Source organism: Cariama cristata, unplaced genomic scaffold (genome assembly GCF_000690535.1).
Source record: "Cariama cristata isolate BGI_N322 unplaced genomic scaffold, ASM69053v1 scaffold16396, whole genome shotgun sequence".
In the NCBI taxonomy this organism is placed as follows: domain Eukaryota; kingdom Metazoa; phylum Chordata; class Aves; order Cariamiformes; family Cariamidae; genus Cariama; species Cariama cristata.
Genome location: NW_009623967.1, coordinates 1 through 25,562, shown reverse-complemented (window position 1 = coordinate 25,562; position 25,562 = coordinate 1). Strand labels below are relative to the sequence as shown.

Sequence of the window (25,562 nt, the reverse complement as noted above, 5' to 3'; positions counted from 1 at the left end):
TATAAGCCTGCACCCTCAACCAAATGAAATGTTAAGAAGCATTACTCAGCATGTTGATCTCATCTGCAGTGCAAAGATCTGCTGACCAAAACCATCCTATTTTTAAAACCATCAAAATACATTTTTAAAAAATTCTGCATAGTTTGTCTATTGCAGGTCCATTCCTAGACATATTTGTGTCTATTTTGTCAGCAATTAGCCAGAAATATACAAAATGAACATAGTTTGCAAACAGAAATGAAATAATGGAATAAAGATGTCATACATATTTATATTTTTGTTCTGCAATGAGTATATTGGACTTTCATTTTTCAGGTACAACTGTACTTTTCTATAGTCATCAAGATACAGAGGAGCTCCTGCAATGCTGTAATTGCTTACATGCTATGCAAAGTTAACAAAGCCTGCCTCCAAGGCCAGGGTCCCTCATTTTATTATGACCAGCAAAGCTGCAGTTCAAAATGCTGACTAACAACATTAATGTTGTAAATAACACTACTTTTATAGCCCACATCATTAGCTTCTGTGGATTTCACAAGGAAGCTGATAACACTGAAATTCAGCTTCGCCTGTACCGAAACACATCACCTTCATGTAAATCCTGTCCCAACAGTCACACTCCCATTTGATTACAACTGAAATCTCAGTTCACTGACAGTGGGTCTAAGTTTGGTTGGGGTCTCCCCCGTTTATTTCTTTTTTTATACACAGGATACAATTACCTGTTGGGTAACACTACCAAAAGGGTTTTAAAAAGGGACTCAATAAGCTTATGAAAGGGATCCTGTGGTGCGATGCCTGTGATGGAACGAGACTGAACCCTGGATTCAGGACTGCCATTCTACCTTCTGCTCCTAACTAGCTTTTAGTCTCCTGTTTAAAGAAGAGCCAAGAAAGGACATTGTAATGTCTCTGGAAAAAAGACTTTCCTTCAGGTTCCAAAGTCAAGCACTCAGAGGCTAGAAAATACCATTTATGCTTATCCTTGGCCTCTTACAGTTATGCTATGGATATGCACTACACCATTGCCTTGCCTCAGATGAGGTAACCAAGTAGCATTTCTCCTATGGAACCCATGCCTCACTTAGTGCAGAGGAGCACTCTGTTACGGGCACTTCAAAGGACACCCTTAAACGCTTCCCAACTTTCAGGTGCCTGATTTATCTATTTAAGCACAAACCCTTTATTACCTTTTCCCACATTTAAAGATCATACAATATCAAGAAGTTCTCCGTGAACAGAGACAGTCAGTCTGTAGAGGGTTACGCCTTCCCACATGGTTGTGATCTGATAACCACTAAATCAATTAATACCGTAACTGCCACCCTGATTAGAAGGAAAGCGTTGTAGTATTTCTCATAACAAACCCAGATATAAGTTATATTTAAAGGACATAGAACATATGCTGAAATAATGAAATTGTACTTACATTTGAAAATAAAGCTCTGCAGTGCCCTGGTCTATCTAGGAGCAAATAATGCACTGCAGAGCATTGGGGCAGGGGGGAAGAAGAAAGAAAAACTGACACAGACTAATAATGATAAACCAGTGATACTCTGTTCAACAAAGACAAGAGAAGACTTGAGGCAGTCACTCCTCTCACAACTGGAAAAGGAGTAGAACTGTTTCAGAGGGTTTTGACTGTGGGCAGTCTTGGTTTTGGAGATGAGCTGAAGCTCCACTTCCACAGGAGGGATTTTTTTATCATTCTTTTGCTGGTCTCTAAAAAGGGCCAGATTGTCACTGGTCTAGCAAAGTCTGCAAGTGCCAGAAGGCACGCAACGTGACACTGGTCACCCAAGAAACACACTACTTCAACTTGATACAAGCGAGAAGCTTAATACTCTGAAGTGTGGGAAACAGACTGTGATGGAGACTGTCAAGGATTTCCTGCTGCCAGATAGACATTTTCCTTTTATGTCATTTTGAATGTTTTTATTCATTTTATAAGCTTTACCACCTGCCCTTCCCTTCCATGAACAGAGCCCACATATCATCACACACAATAAACTAAGAGTCTGTCAACAGCAAACATTGGGAGATGTTTCTTTCAGCTCTTAGATAATCACTCATTGTGTGTTCCAGAACACAAGGCCTCATGTTAATCTTCAGTATGTTTTATATCTGGGCTACTTCGGACCAATTCTAAACTACAGTCCATAAGAGACAACACCCTGAGAACATGCTCAAATTTAAAACTGAATAACTATCTCAGCCATGGAGCACACCAGGAGAGACGGTCTTTCAGGTAAGCAAAGATTTAATTTCTTTAGAGGCAAACAAGCACTTGCTTACATAAAAAAAGTTAATCAGTAGTGCATATCTTAAATGACTGCTGCTGTGTGCTCTCAGAAAAAATATTCTACCCAGTATACAAATAGCTGGATTTTCTCCTATTTTCAGCTTCTGATTGGCTCTGCGTCTATGTCCACGCGCTGAAGATAGCAGCACACTAATTTCAAGGGACCAAAGAAAGCTATGACCAACTCTAGTCTTTCAAGGACTCTTCCCATCGGGTATAAACGAGTAACAAGTCTGGTGGCTGCAACCGCCTATGGCGCCGGAGCAATCCCACCCCGCCGTGTCGACGGACAACACACATGCTGCATGACAGCTGCACTCTCTCAGCCAGAAGTGCTGATGAGTAAGGATTGATCTACTCGTAATAAACTAGTTAGAAACAGCAAGACTGGGAAATGAGAAGCAAATCAATTAACAGCACGTACTTTGTGTTTCTCCTAGTTGAAGCCAAATGTTTCCATACTACTCTTTAGTAGCAATATGCACTGATATGAGATACGCAATATCCTTTAGCTATAACAAATACTTACACTTACTCTTTTTACCTTCCTTTGAGGTACAGGGAGTAAGAGATAACCAGGCTCAGATTCCATTACTACTATATTACCATTACATTACTACCGTTCGCATTTCTTCGTCTTAACTTCATTCCCATAAGACCATTTACATCTCCAGGATGTTCTTCCCCCACATCCCTCCATTTCCCCCTTCCTGCTCCTCCCTCTCCTCATCACACAAAAAAGCAGTTACGGTGCCAATATACAGCCTCTGGTATGCGGCAGTTTCCGCTCTCTGCCAAACTATTCCACACATTTAATTCTGAGGTGAAAATACTTTCCTAAGATTTCACTTCTATTCAGTCTTTGTAAATGACCCCCAAGCGTAATAGTTCTTCTCATGACATTATTTCCACATTCCTCATTGTAAGTCACACGCAAAAAAATTTACTGCTTGACCACAAATAAAGGCATAGCCTTTACTAGAAAGATGACTGATGATATGAGAATGCAAAACTCCAGCTTAGCTGATTGCATACTGAAAACACTTTTCATTCAGTAACATACAAGTGCAGTAGAATAAATGGATTTGTAAGATAGGGAGAAAATTACACTTCCGTTATCTTTTCTGAGGTGGTAGTCTCCTGACTACTCATTGAAGACAAACAACCTCTCCACAAGTAAAAGATTGAACTCAACCAGATTTAATAAAGCTAAAGAAATCCTGGGGCTCCTCAGTTTACTACGTGTTTCCTTCTTTGTGGCTCCTTGTGGAGGAGAAAAAGAGGGGGAGACAAAACAAACAAACAAATAAAAGTTTCTAATAATACTAATTGGGCTGCTGTGTTGAGCATGCCATAATCTTCTTCAATTCTAGAAGAAGCCAAATAAGGTAAAAGGTCTAACCAGTGAAACAAGAAGTAAGCACGTCAATTTCAAAAGCTTGTTAGCTCTTAGTCAGGGACAGAAAGCAGGTGAGATGAGATTTGAGTGCTTCACCCTGAACTTTTGGTTCGATTTCAAATTCTCAATGGTATGACAGTCATCCTGCTCTGGGCATGGCCGCCAGTCCTCTCTCACTTCTAAAGAGTGGAGAATCTCTTGATGCAGCTAGAACATGCCCAGGGGAGACCTAACAGCTATAGGAACAGCATCAACACCAGTAGATTGATTAATAGCAGCAAGCCCCATTGTATAAACTCACAGAGAAGCAATACTTCAGCACTGGTCCCTCCCCAACTGAAGAATTTTGACTGTTGATCTCCAAGTTGAAGAAGCTGTAGTAAAGTCTGTGGTGCAATACATAGATTTCTTATGATTTGCTATTCAACTCTAGATCTCTAGAAATTGCCATCAGTTGCAGAAAAGCTTTATGAGGACTGGTTGACCTGTCATGAGTGACTCATTTACGTCCATCTGGAAAAATACCCAACCAAAGTTCTAACATGGATTAGATGGAAGCAACTGGTCAGCTCCTACAGACACCTCTGAATAAACAGCACTTTTCAACAGCCTCCTTGCATGAGGTACTTGTGGCCAGCATACAGTTGCAACATCCACTGAAAGGACCATTTAGACGCTCAACTGCAAACAGGCAACCAAAGATCTCTAAAAACTAGTCACTGAGGTTGGCTGCAAGAAATACAGACATATTAGTTACTTGTGAAGCTTTATGGAGTACGGATTCACAAGGATTTCTCAAGATGAAACACCTCTAAAAACTTACAGCTTCTACTTACCTGTGAGGAGGGTGAAGAACAGTTGGGACCAGTAAACCAAGGTGCTCTCAAACCTCTAGGTCTCTCATGGGGTGGAGTGGAATTACTGGTTTGCCTAGTGTTTACATACACCCAGAGACACAGCAACTCCCTCACAGTTCTTTAGGAAACCTTGAACAAAAGGGAGTGACATAGAGTAACATGGACTGGTGTAACCAAGAGGTTCTCCCCACTTTCTTATAGGACTGATAGTCTTGAAGTTGGATGTCCTTAAGCAAAGCCAAGTAGCTACATAAATTAACCTCAAGAAAGCTAGAAAAGTAAAGGTGCTATTCAGGCTGAACCCAGAACTCGGCACTCACTTCAGCACGGGTGAAGCTCCTTACATAAAGCTCTGAAATTAGGCAAATATGATTCATGTTTGGTTTGTAGCTTCCAGGCATACAGTTTCTAAGTGTATTTGTTGCTAAATAAATACGGACACCAAGGTCCAAGACGCACCACCACAAAGCTGTTAGATCATTTGTTCTCCTGAATTATGCATTACCTTTGTTTGGTATGCAATTTCTCTAACACAAGTACCCCACAAACCCCCAAATTCCAGCATGTCTTTACGCCATATGGACAAGCTTCTCCAACCGTCTGCTCCTCGTGGAAATTCTATTTGTTTTCCTATTGATTTTATTATGTTTAACAGCATACTAAATCATTCCTGAGGTTGACAAGTTTCTGGAAAATTGATATATGCTGTCTAAAATTGCCTGAAGCAGGAATAAAACCAAAACAAATGGCTTCTTTTAAACTCTCGATTTGCATTACTACAGCCAGGCATACAAGTGCCATCTTGTTCGGCAGAAAAATTCTTCTCCTTTGTGTAACATCTAAAGCACAGGAAATCTGTGGAAGCTCTTCTATGGGTCTGCATATCAGAAGAAGGTGATTGCAAAATACCAGACTATTTGAGTGAGGGTGGGACTAAAAAAAGCAGATTGTCAGCTAAGATCAATGGGCTGGATTCTCTTGTGGAGAGGTGGAACAGTGAGTAGATGCCTTGGAATCTACAGCTTAAGGCAAAAGTAAAATTTTTAGTGAGACTTAAAGACTCATATTTAATTCTTCCCCTGAGAAACTGTACTTTGAAGCATTCAAGTAAGAACAAGATGAAGCAGGGGTTGTTTTTTGTTTGTTTGTTTGAAATCTTAGAGGCATCACCATTAAGCACTACATAATTTGTTCCAAAGACTGGATTGCATCTTGAAGAGCATCTCAAATGGGAAAAAGCACCCAGCCAGTAATTTTTTTCTTGGTTCAGAAACTAGAAGGGGAGATGAATTAGAGAAAACAGTCTTGATGCTTTGATGTCAGAAATCTGAAAGTCACAAGAGTTCAAGAGGAAAACTGATTAAGAAGAAAGAATCTTAAAATCTCCAGACAAAGATCTGGCAAAAACTGAGAAGGTCATATGAACACATATTCATCCTTGTTAGACTCTCATTAGGTTGTTATAATGGTTGTGTTCTGGTTAAGAAAAAAAAGAATTTGCAAAGAAAAAATATTTTTGAGGGAAGTAGATACTGAACTGACAAATAATGGGATTACATTTTATAGAACTGCAGACATTTAAGACATTAGTAGTCATAAACTTCCCATTTTGGTGCAACTAAAAAAATCCAAAGACAGATGACATTTTCCAATAGTCCCTGTGATGCCATAGAACAAGCTTCTGAGTTCCACTGAGGAGAAACCAAACAAGCTCATGAGTACATGAGTTGATTTGTAGGTCAGTCCTCTGAGTAAGCAAGAAGCCTCCTGTGAATTAACAGTGAGGAAAACAGTCTCAAGGAGATGTCTTTCATTTAGAGAACTTTATGAACATCCAAGAGATATACACAAAAATGCAGAAGATACTACAGTCCTCATGATATCAAAGATTAAATAAAAAGAATTTCAGTAACAAAATAGTACAAAAAGAGAAAATACTCTTTCTCTTAGCCATTGAAATGAGCTTCAGGAGAAGATCAAGTTTATCTCCTTCTTAGAGAAGGCAAAACAAATTCCATTAATTTGCTAAGTGCTTAGATACCGTATAGATGATATATAAAGCTCAGCAGAACTTAGATAATTCTACTGATGGAGATAGAAGAAAAAACTGCAGCATTATCAGCGAACACATCACTTGCAGAAGAAAAAAAAATAATTTCAGCTTGTTTGCTTTGCACCTGTGTTTTCAAAGACAGTAACATGGTATCACAGTTTCTAATTTCATACCAACAAAATCTACTTTACAGAAGTATTACAGGAAAATTTAAAAAGGCCTGAGAAACATGATTCCAAGCTGTGCTGACCTTCACATCATAGAGAATGGTCTTTTTTTCTTCAGTAGACAAATGCAGTTAAGCTAGTAAGATCTGTCTCCTTTTTTTTCCATCTGCTAAATGATTCCATAATCTCCAAAATACACTGTCTACAGCTGGCTCTTAATTTTAAAAATTAAAGCACAGAGGTGGGAGATTAAATGATGCCAACCTTTTCCTAACTAATATATAGTCCCTGTGCCAACAGCTATTTGCATGTTTGTAGTCAGAAACTTTGTCATCAAAGATGTTTGACAGTTGCTATAGGTGTTGTCTGTCCTCATCTGTTAAAGACAGGAGTTTCTGCTAACTTACAGATGAGTTTGATGACTTCAAAGGAATAAATGTCTAATACACCAAAAATTCTCTGGAAAGGCCACATACATCTGCTGTTGCTGGAGGCTATTCTCCCACTTTACCATTGCCTGTCCTTTGCAAACTTGGCCAAATTGGTAAATCCTTTGAAACATCAAAACAAAAAATCTCTAGGTGGAAGAAACAAACCTCATGTGCTAGGCATTCCTAGCAAGAAACAATAAGCATTCTTACTAAAACAGAAGTCTGTAAAAGTTTTGCAAGCATCTACAATCAGCAAAAAGTTTTTTTATGGAGAATCATGCCTTCATGAGCACAGTGAGTGAAGACAAGTGTTGAAAAGTTGTTCTCCACTCAAAACAGGCAGAAAAATACATTATATCAAAGACAGAAAAATAATTAATGTCAAGTTAAAGGAGTCCAAGACAGACTAGAACTATTTTATTAAATCAGGAACGACATCAGGCCATGGGCTGTAGTCCGGTATTAAAGCACAGGAAAGTGCATAACATTCAGGTCAGACAAGTGCAGCCTCACAAGATGCATCCTTAAGCTGAAGTGTTACTGATGGAGCACTCGTCGGAAAGAAAGAGAACTCGGACTGTTAAATCACTTGTAGAACCAGTACACTGAGAAAAGATGGCCAGAAATGTTTTTATTTTGCACAAGTATAGAACAACACAAATGTCTTCTGACACCTTTGAGCAAAGTTCCTTAAACCCCAAGATACATCCAAGCGTGTTAATCAATGATAACTGAAGAAGCAATAATAAGACAGGTAAACAGACCTCCTAATAACGTTGCTCAAATAAATTAAAGCCAAATATTTCTGAACCATCAATAGTATTAGCAGATGCTCTTTTTTCAGTCTACTTTTGAAGTGATGTCATCACCAACTAACTTAAAAAAAAATCACTTTTTCCTACAACTACAAACCCTCTTTTAGACTTTCAACCAGAAAACAGGCAAAGTGAATGGTTGTTTTTTGAAGAGGAGCAGTAGATGTGTCTGCTCATGCGGTACCGACTAACGATTGAGACAGTAAATCTTTCACAGACAGAACAGATAAGAGATCTGTCTGACAGTCCACTGGAATTTCATTCGCTCTGCAGACAAAATAACAAGGTTGCTTGGAGGTAATCCAATAAACTGTTCTGACAATTATTAACAGAAAGGATTCATGAAATGTGGAAAAACTGTTAGATTAAAAAAAAAAGAAAGAAAAAGAAGCAAGGCTGAAGGTTTCAAAATTTGTTCATTTTCAACACTCATTAAATGCCTGAATCTCCAGAACCTTGCTGATATTACTTAACCTTTAAAAATGAAGGCTCAATCATAAAAAACCCTCTCATAAAACGCGAATAAGATCCAATGTTATCCTCAGTCGAGGAATATCAACATTAAGAACTTTAACTTCCACTCTTTTTTTTTACCTAGCCCCAGGCTTCTTCTCTTCTTCACTTTAGAAAGTTTTGCTTCTGTTATGTTTCGCACTGGAATCAAACCTGCTTTTCCCACACCAATATCAACAAACACTCCAAATGGCGTCGCATTTTCAACTTTTCCAGTCAGAACAGTACCAACACTTAAGTCTTCAAAGCAGACTATGCTTCTCTTGAAGTCAGGTTTATCAAAATCTGTTACAAGAAACAAGAAACAAAAATAAGACACTGGAGAAAAAGTTTGCATTATTTTTAAGGGTTGTTTCCAGCTGATTGCTTCTAACTAAGAAGTCATCCCAAGGTAGCTCTAGGGTCCCAAATACCGCTTCATTACGTTTTTTTAAAGATAGACCCATCTGTGATAAACAGCTGATTTCTTGTATTTTATGAATCACTTCAAAATATGACTAGTGGAGTAATAAGTATAGTGTACTCCGTGGTATGAAACTATCACAAGGGGATCACAAGCGTGCAGTGTATTAGCTAGTGACTGAAAGATTCTTTAAATTTTCTTGGATCTAAGGAGAAAAGACTTGAGGTAACTCTGACTTGAGCTACATAAATTATAAATAAAATTCTATTCCTATAGAAATTTGTATAAAGGAAGGTGAATACTCAGTCTCATCACGTACTAAAGAGAAAAGTCAACACTGCGCTGTTCTTCGGTTTGCTGTTCATTTGCACCATGACATCACATAATCAACTGCTTCTTTGCACCGACAACTTAAAAATTACAGATGCATGATTATAAGCAGGTAATATCCTAATATATCGAAGTTCACAGTCTGCATGTAAGGGCACAGATAGATCTTTTAAACTCTCTTGTTACTTGTGTACCACTTTCTGCTCCTGCAGAAAACCCTTCTGAGCCATCTCAACAACTTCCCTTTCAACCTTCTCCTACTGCTGTTTCACCTTTTCCAAGATATAACAGGACTGAGATTTTCCACAGAGAGCACCACCAAACCAGGATTGCAATCATTTTTCTATATTTGCCTTTGAGAAATAAAATACAGCCTGAACAAGTTTATAGCTAAAACGCACTGGAAATCAATCAGTCTGTAACCTCACCAGGCTATGGATCTGTATTGGGTTTGTGTGGCAAGGTTTTGGTAGCGGGGGGGCTACAGGTGTGGCTTCTGTGAGAAGCTGACAGAAGCTTCCCCCATGTCCGACACAGCCAATGCCAGCTGGCTCCAAGACAGATCTGCTGCCGGCCAAGGCCAAGCCCATCAGCAATGGTGGTAGTGCCTCTGGGATAACAGAGTCAAGAAGGGGGAAAAACCTGCACAACAGCAACAGCAGCCCAAGAGAGGAGAGAGAAGCTGCGGCAGGAGCAGACCAACCGACTTTTCCGGAGGCAACGGCCCTGCAGACGGCCCCCGGTGAGTGCAGCAGGGGAGGAGGTGCTGCAGGCCCGGACCATAGATCCCCCCCAGCCCCTGGGGCAGCCCACGGTGAGGCCGGCTGTCCCCCGGCAGCCCACGGAGGCCCACGCTGGAGCAGATCCCCACCTGCAGCCCGGGGAGGACCCCACGCCGGAGCAGGGAGGTGCCCGAAGGAGGCTGGGACCCAGGCTGGAGCAAGGGAAGATCATGAGGAGTCCTCCCCCTGAGGAGGAAGGAGCGGCAGAGACAGCGGGTGATGAACTGACCCCAACCCCCATTCCCTGTCCCCCTGTGCTGCTGGTGGGGCAGGAGGTAGAGAAAATCAGAGTAAAGTTAAGCCTGGGAAGAAGGGAGAGGTAGGTGGAGGGAAGGTGTGCTTAAGGTTTGGTTTTTCTTATTACCCTTCTCTGATTTGATTGGCAATAAATTAAATTAATTTTCCCCAGGTCGAGTCTGTTTTGCCTGTGACAGTAATTAGTGAGTGATCTCTCCCTGTCCTTTTCTTGACCCATGAGCCTTTCACTATATTTTGCCTCCCCGTCCAGTTGAGGAGGGGAGTGACAGAGCAGCTTGGTAGGCACCTGATGTCCAGCCAGGGTCAACCCACCACAGGATCAAACCCCACTCAAGTACACAAGTTGACAAATACAGCAACAGGCTTTGAATGACATCAAATTTTCTACTGAACGAAGAATTTTCTACTGAAGGAATTGCTCAAGCCCAAAATGGTTAATCCTTTTGTAACAGTATACTGTGCAGTGGCACTTCAATGAAAAAAGCAACTAAACAGCCATTCAGGGCAATGAGAACAAGAAGATTCAGAGGAATGATGGGAATCTCTAAACATTTGCAAACCTGATTTTTTTTCCCCCTATCCTAGCAGATTGACTACAGTTACCTGATTAGCTGTTCAACTTTAGTGGTAAAAAGAGAGTTTCTTGCAAGAAATGCCTTGCAAGACTTTGGCTAGAAAAAGATTTTTTAAATTATGTGATAAAAATATTATATTCTTTCCCTTTCCCCAAATAATTTTTCCTATTTTTCTTTGTACTAAAATCATTCAGGAAAAATAAACAACATAGAATTTCAATTAAATTTTAGAGGATACATAGGAAAGGTACTCTTTGTCTGCAATTCCCTAACATCACATCTCTACTGTTGGGAACAAGAAAGGAATTGAATCTTAAACCAAGATTATTTTTTGAATCACGGTAGAGTACAAACCATTGAGTCCGCCTGAGCCCTGTTAGATGTAATGCATTTTCTCACTGACAGTTGCTAGCAGGTTAGAAAGACAATGACTTACAGCTATACAAGGCTGCTAGACTGCCTACTCCAGTCACAGAGCCTGTCTACAGTAATATTGAATGTACTGGATCAGCAGAATATGAGTATTTCCATGGAAGATTCTCTTTTGCTTTTATATCTTCATAGGTTAATAGTCTATGCTACTGTAACTTAGATGTGAGACCACCAGAACAAATGGAGACATAGAAACTACACATTTTCAAGATCAGTAGTGGTAAATACTTACAAAATCTGCAAGAAAACTACTAATGAACCCAAAAAAGGGTGGCAGAAATGTTACTTTTTTTAAAGCACAAGTTTATTATTTGTTATAATAAGCCTGCACCTTTGCTACCTACCTTTATCTTTTGCTGTCATAAGAGAATCCAGCTGTAAGTTTCATTAAACAATAGCATCTCCAGATGTTTTACTTCATTGCTTACCTCATCTTTCTTCCCCTCCACCTCAAACTGTTCAGCACTACCGCAAAGTTTTAACCAAGGTAGGTCATGAGCCATGTGCTCCAATTACACTTGTCTCCAGGAACTAGTGCAATAAAAGAGCAGAACTGCACACTACTGCTCCACAGACCTTTGTTACTACTGTTTCAGCTTGGTCTCAGCATTCCCTTCCACGATGGAGGACCAAGACAGATTTAGTAAGTACGGAGTCAACATATTGAAATGATTTCATTTGTTAACAGCCATACAGCTCCCCTTCCTACAGCTGAAAATACTGTGATTTAAGACAGGATTCACACTCCTTACTTACTGAGCTGGAAAGAAACATCTGACTATGATGTAGCCTTTACCTTGCCTGAGAAAAGAAATGGAGTTACACATCCATGAAAATCTACTACTGACTTTAGAAGAAGAAAACGTGCTGTTTTAAAACTGGTATGTAGAACAATCAAACTGAGATTACAACCTTCAAAACAAAGGTTTACCTGTTCGGATGTCAAAGCCTTCAGGCTGAGTCAGACCATCAATGATCAGCTGCAGTGTGTGCACCGTTGTACTTAGCCTTTTGGCTGTGCCTTCCAGTCCTTCCTTTTGAATTACTGCATTTACTTTTTGCTGCATATCTGATTTTCCTATGTCATTTGCGTTTCCTCCAATGAAAGATAAAAACCTGGGAAGTTCAAACAGACACAGAGAGAGATTTGCAACGTTCTTTAGTGGGAATTGAACCTTCGCTATATTTAGGGGGTTTTATTACTTTTGCATTGATGCGTGAACAAAACTTCTGATAAAAAATATGAACAGTGAACAGTTTCCCAAGTGCATATCCTCTCAGTTCATCACTGATCAGAGACATAGATGGAAACTCAGTCTACCTATATACATGTATCTCCTAGAACAGATTACAAAACTAGAAGCAAAATTTCAAAATGTAAATCACTTCTTAGACCAATGATTTCATCTCATGCTAAAACTGAATCTGATTATGACTAAAAGATTACTTTCACCATGAAAGTTCCCTAGAAATAAGCGAGTTCTCTAATACTGTCATTTTTATTGTCACTGTCAAATTAAAATGAATAGCAATTTAGTTTAAAATTATGTTTAAAATATTAATATGAAGTATCCTTAACCAAATTTAAGAAAAACTTCACATAAAATATTTCTCGTCTATGAACTACATGATTAAGAACAATTTGTTTTTCAACTAGGAAATTATCAAGTCTAAGTAGTTACACAACACAAACACCCTTATCCTTTTTAATTGTCACATACATACAGGCATCTAAAAAGGCTGAAAAGAAATTTTAAAATAAATATGTCTTGATCTGTGATCTCTTTTTTAAAAATAAAATAAAAAAACCCTGAAATACACGTACTGGGGTTTTTAGTTCAGCAATGTTCGCACGTATGCTGAGAAGCGCAGAGAATAGACAAAAATTCACTTGCAGACCCTACTCCTCATTATCAGTAACGGTGCCTCAGACAATGTTTATTTATCACTGAATACATCTCTTTATTTTACTGAAGGACTTAAAAATGCAAAACAAGTCTTTAATGGATATAAACCAATGAAAATGAGGATGCAGCTCACAGCTGAGCCACATTGTACTAAATAAAGCAATTTGTCCTTTTCTCACTAGACACTGCAGTTACCTGTCCTGCTGCCCTGCATCTCACCATGAATAAGCCTCTTCTACCCTGCTTTATCATGTCCCTTAGTGTTGGAGGGAGGCACGTGGTTTTTTGCACGTTCTCTACCACAGCAGATAGGTAGAACTATCCCCCCTGTCCTCTAGAGTCTGAGTAAACGTTTCTTCCAATTTGAAAAGAGATCTCCCCGTCCTGTCCTTACCCTACTTCACAACAGGTGTAAACTACAGGCCACAAAAGAAGTGCTGACCAGCAGGCTCGTGCCTTGCACTTGGCTGTGGTGGGAGACATTCCAACTCTGTAAGAAATCAAAAGTCCCCTGTACTACTCCTCCTTTCCCCTCACAAAAATACATGCTGTGCTTTTATCAAAACCTGAGGCTAGTATTTCTTTTGGCAGAGGACACTGTGGGGTTATTTGTTTTGTTGTTTTCTTTTTTTTTTTAACCTGAGGAATCCAACTGACATTATTTCAGGTAGTGAGCAATAAAAAGTTACATGCACAGAAATACAAAATTAGATTTCTTTTTGAGATAATATAAATTGAAGGAACATAGTTAAAGTATTATCTGACTTTCAACAAATCATAAAATTAATCTTTGAGCACAAGGGCAAATCTTCACTCTAAAATGTCCACTAATTTCACGAAAAGGAGGACATCTGTTAAAATTGGCTGTCAGGACTTCCACTTTTTTACTGAATTCCAAGTGCAAGTATGGCGATTTAAGTTTACTGTTAGCTCAAACACATAGATTTGCACTTAATGAAAGATAAAGTTTTCATATTAGTTTTCTCAGTGCATACAGATCTTTCATGTGGCAATGTATGAAGAAGAAAAAATTTATAAGGATTCAGTGGATGATGCTGTTCTCAGGATTTACTGAATTTTGCTTTGATTGACTGCATTTCAACTTTTGACATTACTTTTTAAAGTAGTTTGAGGTGGTTTGGAAATAAAGTAAATAGCAAAACAGATGCAAAATTGTTTATAATATTAAACACAAATTTTTATTTTCCATAAACAAGAAAACACTACAACTACTTGAATATTTTGTCTAATAAGAGCCTATATGTGACAAATATCAGACCTTCTATGAAGCCATCTTTTGTTGGTCTCAAAAGAGCACTAAAAGCAGTTGCAAAGATAATACTGAAAATGCGCGTAGGTCCAGGCGATACATGCTCTTCACACAACTCCTCAGGGCTGCTGGCTGCCAACGGTGATGGATGGACAATGCCCCACCAGAGCAGTAGTGACAGGCAGCAGCTGCCCCAGCTTTGACTGACATGCCAGATGTAACACCACAAACCCGACCAGCCTCATGACTCAACTTCTAAATAATGTATACTTTACCCCCCGCCCCTATAAACAAGTTTGCTGACATTCACGTACTTGGCTTTATTTCACTTCAAATGGGAATTCAGCTCAAGTACCTCCAAGTAACATTTTCTCACCATCAGGATTTCGCAGAAGAGCATTCACTTTGTAAATCGATAACAGGGTGGGTTTTGCAGCTAATAAAGGCAAACACATGGAACAGCCACCGATGTATAAAAAAACCCGTTACGTACAAAACTGTTGAATGTGTGGATAATGCAATCAGAATGCACAGCGCTACGTGCAGGCTGCTGGAAAGAAAACCAGCTCGAAACAGGACACAACCCAGGTGCCTGAGCCCTCAATTACTGTTAATGAAAGTTATTTCACCCCCTGCTCCTTCCTCTGCCTCCTCCACCCTCCAGAAATCCCAATGAAAGTATTTATTTGATATTAAAAAGGATTGCTCATTTAGGCAAGGGTGGTACGTTTGGGGCCTACGTTATCAATCACAGTTTTTTAAATAATGTATTAACATAGTTACTGCTCAGAATAAAATTTTGGCTCCACCTGAAGATGATACTTAAACATATGCCCAAGTCTAAGTACATGAGAAGTCCCACCGACCTCCGCAGAACTATTAATGTCCTAAAAATCAGGTGTTTGGTTAAGAATATTTCAGAATTACAAGGTATATTATAGGCAGAACAGAGCACTGTAACAAGGCCCAGGACGCACATACACACAATTTTCTATTTTGGAAATTCTCACTTTTTTATTAGGCTAGGTTTTGGTAAAACCTGTGTGTTAAAAATATTTCCAAATAAAAGCAATTTCTTAGTGATTACAGTTGTAGTTTTTAAAAATACTGCTGAATCTAGTTATATATTTAATGTATCATTTTCACTCAAATGAACATAGCCTGAAGGCACTTAGAATAAAAAAAAATCAATATAAAGCACAAATCTCTGACTGAACAGTCATGCATTATATTGATCATTTCTATTTTTAAATGTCATTGCTAAGAACAAAGTTAAATGTTTTCTTATTAAAAAAAGCAACCCAACAAATTCCTTCGAGAGTTATTTCAAGGTCAGAAGAATAAAAACATATAGTCAGTAATAAGACTGGGATATGGCTACAGGGTGAAAAAAAGAGGTTTCCCTTAATTTACATATTTTGGTCTTCACGATGTTAAACTATCTCACCACAAATCTTTGAAACATCTCACTTACCCAATTTGCAAATGACTGTTACGCAAGATCATGAACGATCTGTGCAAAAATGAAAGCTCTTCAAGTATTTTCCTGGCTATATATGTGAACTAAATAACATGTTGCAGTAGTTCAAGTGCTGTTTATCTACTAGAAAGATAAAACCTGAAGAAAAGTTAACAGAAATGGAAATGTGAAAGACGTTTTTTCTGAAGTGAGGTCATTCTTACAAGATATACTATCTTTATTTCCTCAAATGTTGAGTGTCTGAGTGAATGGCAAACTTTCTGTTCAAAGCGCATCAACTCAGACAAAAAAGGTGCCAGAGTCTTAGGAAAGTCAGAACAAAGAGAAATTTAGCTGGTTTAGACTTTGAGTTTTATGGTTTTGAGATTTAGAGGATACTTGGAAACCTCTGCAACCACCTTATTTTTAAAAGTAATCTTTGCAGTCTCGCAGGACCTGCAGAGAATGGTCATGGCTAAATCACTGATGTTTTTATTTAATACATAATTTCATCCATCTTACCCAGATAAAGAAAGAAAAGTAGCATAAATGTAACAAATAAGCACATCATGTTCACTTAACATACACATCTGCACAAAATTATAGCACAGCCCTTTCAATGCTTAAAAGATAATGCAAATTTCAGTGGAATGCAAAAAACAGTCAGAAACGAGTAAAACTATTATCAAGGGAAGCCTTCAGTAAATTTTTACAAAGTTACTTTAAACACCCCAAAAAAGCTTCTTACAATGTGCAGGAGTTCTAAAGCTTTGCAAGGGTTTTAGTCACAGTCATTTCTGTTTTATGTAATCATTTCCAGCAACACGACTTAAGAGCTGGGAGTACTGGATTCATTACATTAAAGCAACATGATATGCCATTACAGTTTGTCACAGTGCACACATGAATTAATGGTAATGCAACATAATCACTCTGAAAACAAAACAACTTTGCATTAGCATGTGCTTTGTTAGGTAAAATGTACATTCACAACAGTAGCAAACAAATTATGCAGACATTTATGTTTTAGTAATGTTTTGAAATGCAAAAGCATTATTTGTATAATGCAGATGTTGACTGTTCTTGTTCTCACTACTGATACAGATCCTCAATTTTCAACTACTGATGCAGATTATATATCAAACAATCTTTGTGCATTACTCTCTGTAATTAGTTGCTGGACACAGAAAGGTAAAGTTTCAAATATATATGAAACTACTTATGTGGTTTAGGCAGATGAGAATATTTAACCAACTTATTTTTTCCTCAAATGCATAAATTATTAATATTACAGATTATCTGACTGCATGCAGAAGACCGGCAAGCACTCAGTTTATGACATTTTGAATGTATAAATCTAAGAAATAATAAGCTTCTAAACGAAAAAAGAAATTCAGACACAGTTGCACTGCAGCATAGCCACTTTCCTACTACACCATTAGATGGGCTGTTAGCTATTTTCACGACTACCGATATATCACATAACTGAAAGGTAACCTGAGATACAAAATAGTGAAACTTGATTACTTATCCACAAAGAATTAGTACTACAGTTAAAGGAGATAATTCCATAAAAAAGTTCTTTTTTTTTTCTTCTTAATTTTTTTTTTAATACAACCTGTAGGAAGTTATGTAAGTTTCAAAAATTTCAATAAATGAAAAAAATACCATTTGATTTATGGGTCTAGTATTTATAGTGTAACTGGAGGATAATTCTTTGTTATTTCTAATCATTCTTGTTAACTGTATATTTTACATCACATAAAAGTTTCAAAATGTCTTTATTGGATGGCAATCAGCAGTGAAAGCTTTTCTGCTCTTCTGTTTACTGACAAGATAACTTTCAAAGATACATCCTCTAAAAATCCAGCTAAGTTAACAGTTAGACCTGTGAACGAACTGGCCTTCTAAAGTGATGAATATGAACTATTATTTATTAGTCTTAACGGCCTTAATTCTGTAAGTGTTCTCCTTAATTAGGGTTAGCCATTTCCTATTGGAAATAGTCATAAAGATCATTAATTTACCAAGCTTAACTTTTTTTTAGGCTTTTAAAAAAGAAACTTAAGACTTTACTAAAAAGTATCCTTTTGCACATTAAATAGCTGTGTGTGTACACACAAGTACAGTCTTACTGAAGTGGACAAAAGATGTTTCTGATGACTTTTTAGTGAATTTAAGGAAAGGCATGCTACCACAGTAAGAACTCCTACCCTTTTAAAAATACTCACATGTAGACTGCATTATTAAATAAAACACAACAGTTTGTTTTCATTGCTCAAACACCACACCAAGTAACTCTTCCCTGCCTGATTTCTGTTCCCCTTAAGCGTTGCCTCAGTTGCTCAGTGACAACTAGGGGACCCGGAGAGCAGCAAGCCAGCCTGGCAGAGAGCTAGAAATGCCATCAAAGGACAAGTGTGCAGTTGCATAAAGGGCAGGAGAGAAAGACCTCTTTCTTTTGGTTTCCCTAATCAACAGTTTTCTTTCTGCATTTTCTTACATGTCAGTACTTGCCTTCAAGGCTAGCAAGTGCAGCTTTTCAGCATAGCAACCAAGATACTACAGATCAGCTGCTACGTCCACCCCTGCAAAGAGTAGCAGAAACATCAGAGATACTTGAAAATTGATCAATCCATCTACAATGGAATATAAAATGTTATCAACATAACTGCTTTCTTGAAATGAGCATCAAATCCAAATGTTTTACTTTGGTGAAAAATAAGCACATGAACAAGTGCTTTGCCAGATCCCCTTGGGATTTTGAAGTCCTTCTGCGGATATCAAGCAGCACTATCAATACACAGCGAAGGCTGAGACATGAATCTTCACTGCAAGTCACTCTGCTCAGTACATCAAAAACTTCTCTTAAGGCATAACCAACCACAGTGAACAATACTATCCCCTACTAGGTAAGATCCTAAACTTGGGTAATTGGCCAAGGAAGATCCTAACCTGTGTTATGATAAACCACAAGTTTAGATCTTTTATAAATATTGGTAGAATACTTGTAAGTCAGACTGAAATACAACTTGTCTGCCAGATGCTGCAACCTGAACAACAAATACACATTCTGAGTGCCAACCTTTAGCAAAGAGCATTTTTATGATATTTAAATAAAAATCAGCAAATGTTAAGATTCAGTCATACAAAACCAACTGCACCCAGCAGACTGATACAACAACAAAAATTGCGTTTTCTTTCCAGCATTTTGCTTTATAAGCATAACCTGGTTGTAACTTCTTGGGACTTCCTGTTGGTTCTTTTACAATATGTACCAAGAAATCGGACAGGCTCTACATGTTACATTAATTGTATGTAGAAGATTCTACCACTATAAACTGGTTTTCACATATAGGCTTTTCAGAAACTTGAAACACAGCTCTGCTTTGCAGGAAAATATGCTGCCTACAAAGGTCGTGGGTTTTTTTAATTTAACTTTTAGGAAATTCTGATTCATAATATTTAGAGGTGTTCTTAAGCTTGATCGCTGCACATAACAAAGCCAAGCTTTGACAGTGTGGAAACCATGAACAGAAATATTTTGGTCATCTGCAGAGTATGTTAAATCATCAGTAGGATGTTTTCCAATTATTTTACAGAAATTGTACAGATTTTAAGTTAAAATGTTTAAATGACATAAATCAATCATACCAGCACCATTTGTGCCACTGTAGTAAAGATTACGTCAGTGTTTCCATTATAAAAACCCCATTTTTCAGGGGTTTCTAATTCAGCCGTAAAAATTGGCTCCAGCCTAAAGCTTGGCAACCAAAGTCACCACTTGAGAGTAATTCTTTTAACCAATTTTTTTTTTGAATGGATTGGCCTATCAAGCTGCAGAATAGTTCAGAAAAATAAAGTGGTTTCAAATTTTGGTGAACTTCTATCCCTCAAAAACATTGTTTTAAAACCTGATAATTTTGTATGTCGTAAATCTGTAATGTGGACTGCTGCTTTTGGGTAATTTGGATAGAAGCAGTGGATAAAAATTACCAGCTTATTTTGTTTAAAAATAAATGTAATTTCCCATGAAAACTTTTAATCCAATAAAATTTTCACAAACGACTTTCTCATGGCAAGATATGGTAGGCATTGCACGAGAAAGCCTTTATGACTCATTTAAGCAGCATCCATTCCATTCATTTTGATTTCTGTGGTAAGAGGTATGTAATACTGTATTTTGATGCCTTGAATCAAATCTGCCCATCTTCAGGACAACAATTCTGCCCTTTGGTAGCACAGATCCACCTGTGAGTTTGACATGGTCCCTGACAAGTTCTGTGTAAGCACAGAAAAAGAAGAAAGAAATACTTTGAAAGCAGCAAAGCAACAGAACTCCTTTAAAATGTATTTAAAATATGTATTAAATACTGACTCTAACTCACATCTAACAATCTCAATTTTTCATATGCACATTAATTTCAATTATAAGAATTATCAATTAGGTTTTAAACCTAATTTAGTTCTAACATGTTAAAAAGTCCTTTGGATGTTGGTTTATTTCAGTAAGACCCCTCAAATCAACAACATGAACATGATTTGATCTCCAGGCTCTCAGAAGCTTTCTTCTGAACATAGGCTCAGCAAAAGGGAATTACATGATCAGTCCCATCCACTGCCTATCAAAGTCAGCAAAACTCACCAACAGCCCCGACAAGCTTTGGACTGAATCCTCCATGCAGTCTGAATTGCTAGCAGAATTTTTTCTTAATTCATATTTAGGCAGCAAATTGGTTTGGAAAGCTGTTTCCATAAGCTCTGAGAAGCTTAACAGCTCATATGCTTTTTTTGAAAAGTCATTTTAAATATATAATCATTGCTAAATTATAGCATTAGTTGCTTGAGGGGAGGATGTCTGGTTTATATTTAGCCCTTATGTCATGAGTGTCAATTTTTAATACTACACTATTGGTTTTTGTCAGTTTGCTGCAGAGCTTTATTTTCTTTCCTTCAAAGAGCTATTTGCAATGAAAAAACATCAGAGATATTTGCCCTGTTCCCCACACCATTTTCTGATATGAAGTTAGGTAATGTTAATACAATCTATACCATAAAAGTTATCACCTTGTATTTAACGAGCTTTCACAGAAACTATCTTTTGATTGCAAGAAAAAGAAAAATACTTTTGAAGGTAGAGTACATTCATAGTAAGCACAGAAAGCACTTTGAGATATTTTTTTTCCCCCATGTCAAACTATGTGTTCAGATACTCATAAATGTAAGAAACAAGACAACAGAGAAAAAGCCCAAAGAAAACAGAAAAGATCGATTCAGTTAGTTACAGAGACAGATGCTATGCTTATTAGTTTTGGTGTTCCATTAGCATATATTGTTATTGTGTTTTTATATTTGTTTTGATATCAACTGATATTCTTTTGCATAAAAAAACCCTGTACAGTACAATACCTTCAACACACACTTGGATCTAAATACTTCACCTGAAAATTCAGTCTAGGAATGCAAAGTGTTTGGTGAGAAACAGAGAACAGACAATAGCACAGCTGGAAACTTACTTTAAAGTAATTGCATTAGCCAAAGAGAAATGACATGATAGGTAGCACTGGTCTGTAGCCACATCATACTTCTGCAATGGCTTTGGAGCTCTCGAAGTCCAGTGAGTTTGATGCTGAGCACATTTTAAGAACCAGCAAGGTACCTTCTAAGCAGTGTTGGCTGCACAATAGGAGGCAGCCTCTTCTCTGAATCATGCATAAGCTTGTGACTCAAACCACTATCTTTTGGTTGAGATGTAAAATTTGTTCTCATTGTTTGTTTGAATATTTTTTTTTTTTTTTAACAGTGCTAATCCTAGGTCCCCAGCCAAATTCCTAATCACAATTATATGATGTGTCATACCTGCTAAAATTGCCTTCAGACTTTCAACTGTATGTGAATATCTGAGCTACCCTATGCAGTAATAATCTGTGCTGCTCTGGAAACAAAGTCACAATTCTTTATTTTCTGACCAACTTTTCTGATGGTATTGTATGTAGATAAATTGCTGTAGTATTCCATCATTAACTGGCTACACTTCTCTGCTCCCTGAAGCAATCTTTCCACACCAGCCCTTAAGCAAAGTTGGTAACACTGTGAACACTTTTACTGATTATTTTTAGTGTACTAGGGCTGGAAAGCTAAATGGACTATTAACCAAATCCTGACTACCTGATATTTAAATTGAAATACAATATTGAAGTTGGTTTTGTTTGTTTGGTTTTTTAAACACTGACTCCCTCTGAATAATTTCCAGTAGGGGTGATCAAGCTTCCTCACCCTACAAGCCACCTTCCAAATGTAAGATCATTAAGATCAGGACCTTACCTGATTTTATCCACAGCTATCCATAGGGCAGAGAACTAGCAACAAATGTCGATGTGTAAGAAAAAAAGGGAAATGATTGCCGAAAAGGAGAAACCAAAGTTAGCTACACACTGCACAAAGAGCATGGACTCTAGCAAGCAACTGCACCATGGCCTCTGAATCAGGCACAAAGAAGAACGACCTGTGGTAGGCAAAGGATGGAACAGAAGTGCACTGCAGGCCTAGCAGAAGGAAAGCACGCAGACCTATGCATACGAAGTTGTATACGCAATTATCTCCACCGGAGAGAGAACAGAGCACACACTATAGGGAAGGTGTCCTAAAAACACAAGGTCCTGTAAGACTTTTTTAGATAAGAAATTCAAGCTTCATGAATTCAGAAATTCAGCATATCTCTCGGAGGCTTGAAGATGGATTTGTTTATAAAACAGGAAGCACGATTCTGTTTCTCCAGGAATAATATTCTCAATAGAGATCGTAAGAATCCTAAAGCATCTAGCTACCACTAAAATTAGCTCCAGCACATTTTAAGAAAAGAACCTGTTCACTGCAAATCACTTAAAAAAATAAATATGTGCTGGTTTATGGTAGGAGATAATGTTTTCTCAAGAGGACAAGCAGAGTCCAATTTCAACCTGGGCTGACGATAGAAAAGATCACAGCTTATACTAGCATTTACCAGCTGCAGTATCCCCTAACCAGAGGCACACATGGATTCCTAATTACTTTTTTCTGATCTACACAAAAACCATTCTCTTCTTTTAGCCAAAGGTCAGTTAGTAAAACCACCATGGCATTCATGTATTCGGGAAGTTAATATATACATCTTAATTAGATCTCGCAATATCAGAATGTAATTTTAAAGGCTTATAATAATGACATATGCTTACATATGTTCATGCACTTGTGTGCACACTCAAACATGCAAATAAACAAATTCTGGTGGTCAAAATTCGCTAAGCAGAAAGTTTGTTTGTCACATGTTGAACATAAGCAATAAAGTAAAAGCAGTTCTTAATGATGCAGAGGTATTAAAACTACCACTGACTGAAAATTTGCATGACATTTCAATTAGATTATTTTTAAGAACAAATAAAATTATGTTTTAGTTATGGTCTTTCACATAATACATGGGGGCAAGGAAGAAGAAAAAAATCAGTTTAGAGATTTTTAGAACAAATGATTTGTCTCCACTTTGTGAGACAATGCCTCAACAAGGCACAAAATGGCAATATGAAGACGACAGGGTCACAAGGAGGGTAATCTGGCCACGGGAGGGAAGTTTGGTGATGTTTTGAAAATTCACTGATTTCCTCACTGAAAAACAACGTGAAAACAAAAAAAGAACAAAGAGTAAAACTAAAAACTTGCATGCATATAAGAGGCAAAACACACCAATTGAAACCTTTCACTTGTAAAGACCTTCTGAAGTCTATCTTTTTCTTGAAGAGAGAGGAGAAAGCATCAAATTAATACAAGTATTCCTGTCTCAAAAGGCTGAGGAGGCTGTTGTCAGGAAATTCAGTACCTTTATTTTAAAGATTGACAGTGTCAATGGTTCAAAAGCTTTTCCACTGCTTACCTCATTGCAATGTTGTAAGACTCTGGATGAATACAAGTTTGGTCCAAAGGATTGGGCTGTCGTGAGGCACACGGCATTGGTTTGCTCTTCTTTTTACCCTGTACACCTGCTTTAGTCAAAAGTGCATGACTTCCAAGTTCATTTTTCTTACTACTGTCAGAAATCAAAAAGGGACATGTAATTCTTAATGAACAAGATCCTAGCCAAGTGTCCACATGTGAAAAAACGCAATCAGACTTTCATATAATATTCATTCTTTAAAAAAAAAGGTACAAAACCCCTAAAAGGTCATTGTGGGTGAATCTTAATACAATCATAGCATAAAAATATAACATATCAATGTATGCATAAATGAACTTAAAATAGAAACAAACATTGGGAAGTGATTCTGTGCTTCATCAAAATTTCTTCACAATGACAAGGTTAAAAAGAAAACACTATACAACCTATTGTATTGTTTGCAACCTGGATAGCATCTTCTGTCTGTAAAGTGTGGACAATTGCATTTACCTGCTTGAAAAAGACGTTGTGAGGATACTTTCATACTTAACTGTGAATTAATAGTTTGCATAATTTTTAATTTGAAAAAATTATTAAAAAAAAATTCCTATTCATATCATCTTTAGGTAAGCAAATTGCATCTTAAGCATATGTACAGAACAAGGAAAGTGTGTAAATGCTTAAACATCAGAGCTCCTTAAACCACATTTATTGCCTTCCTATACTTAAATTTCTGAAGAGTTCTGCTCAAACATGGCCAGGTCAAAATATGAAAAATTTCAAATCAAAAGAACTCAGACCAAGATTTGCTTAGAACAGAAAAAAGCTAGAAGTAAAATCTACCGCTATTTCAGAATTTATAAACTATTTTTTTCAAAAGTATCTTAATACAGCTTTCTTTAAAGCTTAGTGAATACATTACTTACTCCTAATCAGTTAGCTTCAGCTAGCACTTGGATTGGGCTTTTTTTTTTCTTTAATTGGGTAGATAATGAAAAGGCTCCCAAGTCTCAGAGATCCATGGACAGATTGACCACATTGGCAGGAGAACTTTACAGAAGACAGGAGAGAAAGAGATCTATCTTTGTGCGTGTAGCATATTTACAACTGTCACACTGCTTTCCTTAAATTTTCCCTTAAGTAAAAAAAAGTGCTCAGGATACAGTTAAGGCATCAAATGACTCCTACTGGCAAAGGCTCCTTTCTTGTCTCTTTTTTTGTTTGTTTTTGTTTCCTAAATCACAAGTGGTTCCTGCTTTTGCAGGACAAAAGAGAATGCACTGAAGGACCCAGAACTAGCATTCGCACTTTGCGCTCTACCTATGCACGACCATCGATAGAAATGCAGACATAACTTTCTCTTTCCATATCAATTTTTAAAATGACCAATATTTGCTAAGTCTCAAGTACAAAGCACAAAAGCTGATTCACACAGCACTCTATAGCCATCAACAGGATCAGAGAGGACAGAAATGAAACGTTCTCAAAGTCCATTTCAAAAACATTTGGTTTTGTCACCTGGGCCCACAAGAAATGTGGAGGCAATGGTGTTAGAGCTTTATTTTGGCCTCAAACTCCAACGTTATAGCAGATTTCTCAGGTTATACAATGTTCTCATGTTTTATGGAATTTGACTAACATCAGAAGCATGCTCTACCAAGGGAAAAAAAAACCCAACCCACAATGTTCTTAAACATTTCACC

General features: G+C 37.6%; 1 protein-coding gene across 1 annotated transcript; it reads right to left on the bottom strand.

Moving 5' to 3' along the window:
• Positions 1-8,528: 8,528 nt before the first annotated feature.
• Positions 8,529-24,058, bottom strand: LOC104163857 (S1 RNA-binding domain-containing protein 1-like; the record flags this gene model as incomplete). Its single annotated transcript, XM_009702986.1, is given in 4 exon segments — positions 8,529-8,613; positions 8,616-8,822; positions 12,249-12,433; positions 23,860-24,058. Coding segments are annotated over 4 exon segments (671 nt in total), but the record flags the coding sequence as incomplete, so codon positions are not given.
• Between the last annotated feature and the right edge of the window lie 1,504 nt (positions 24,059-25,562).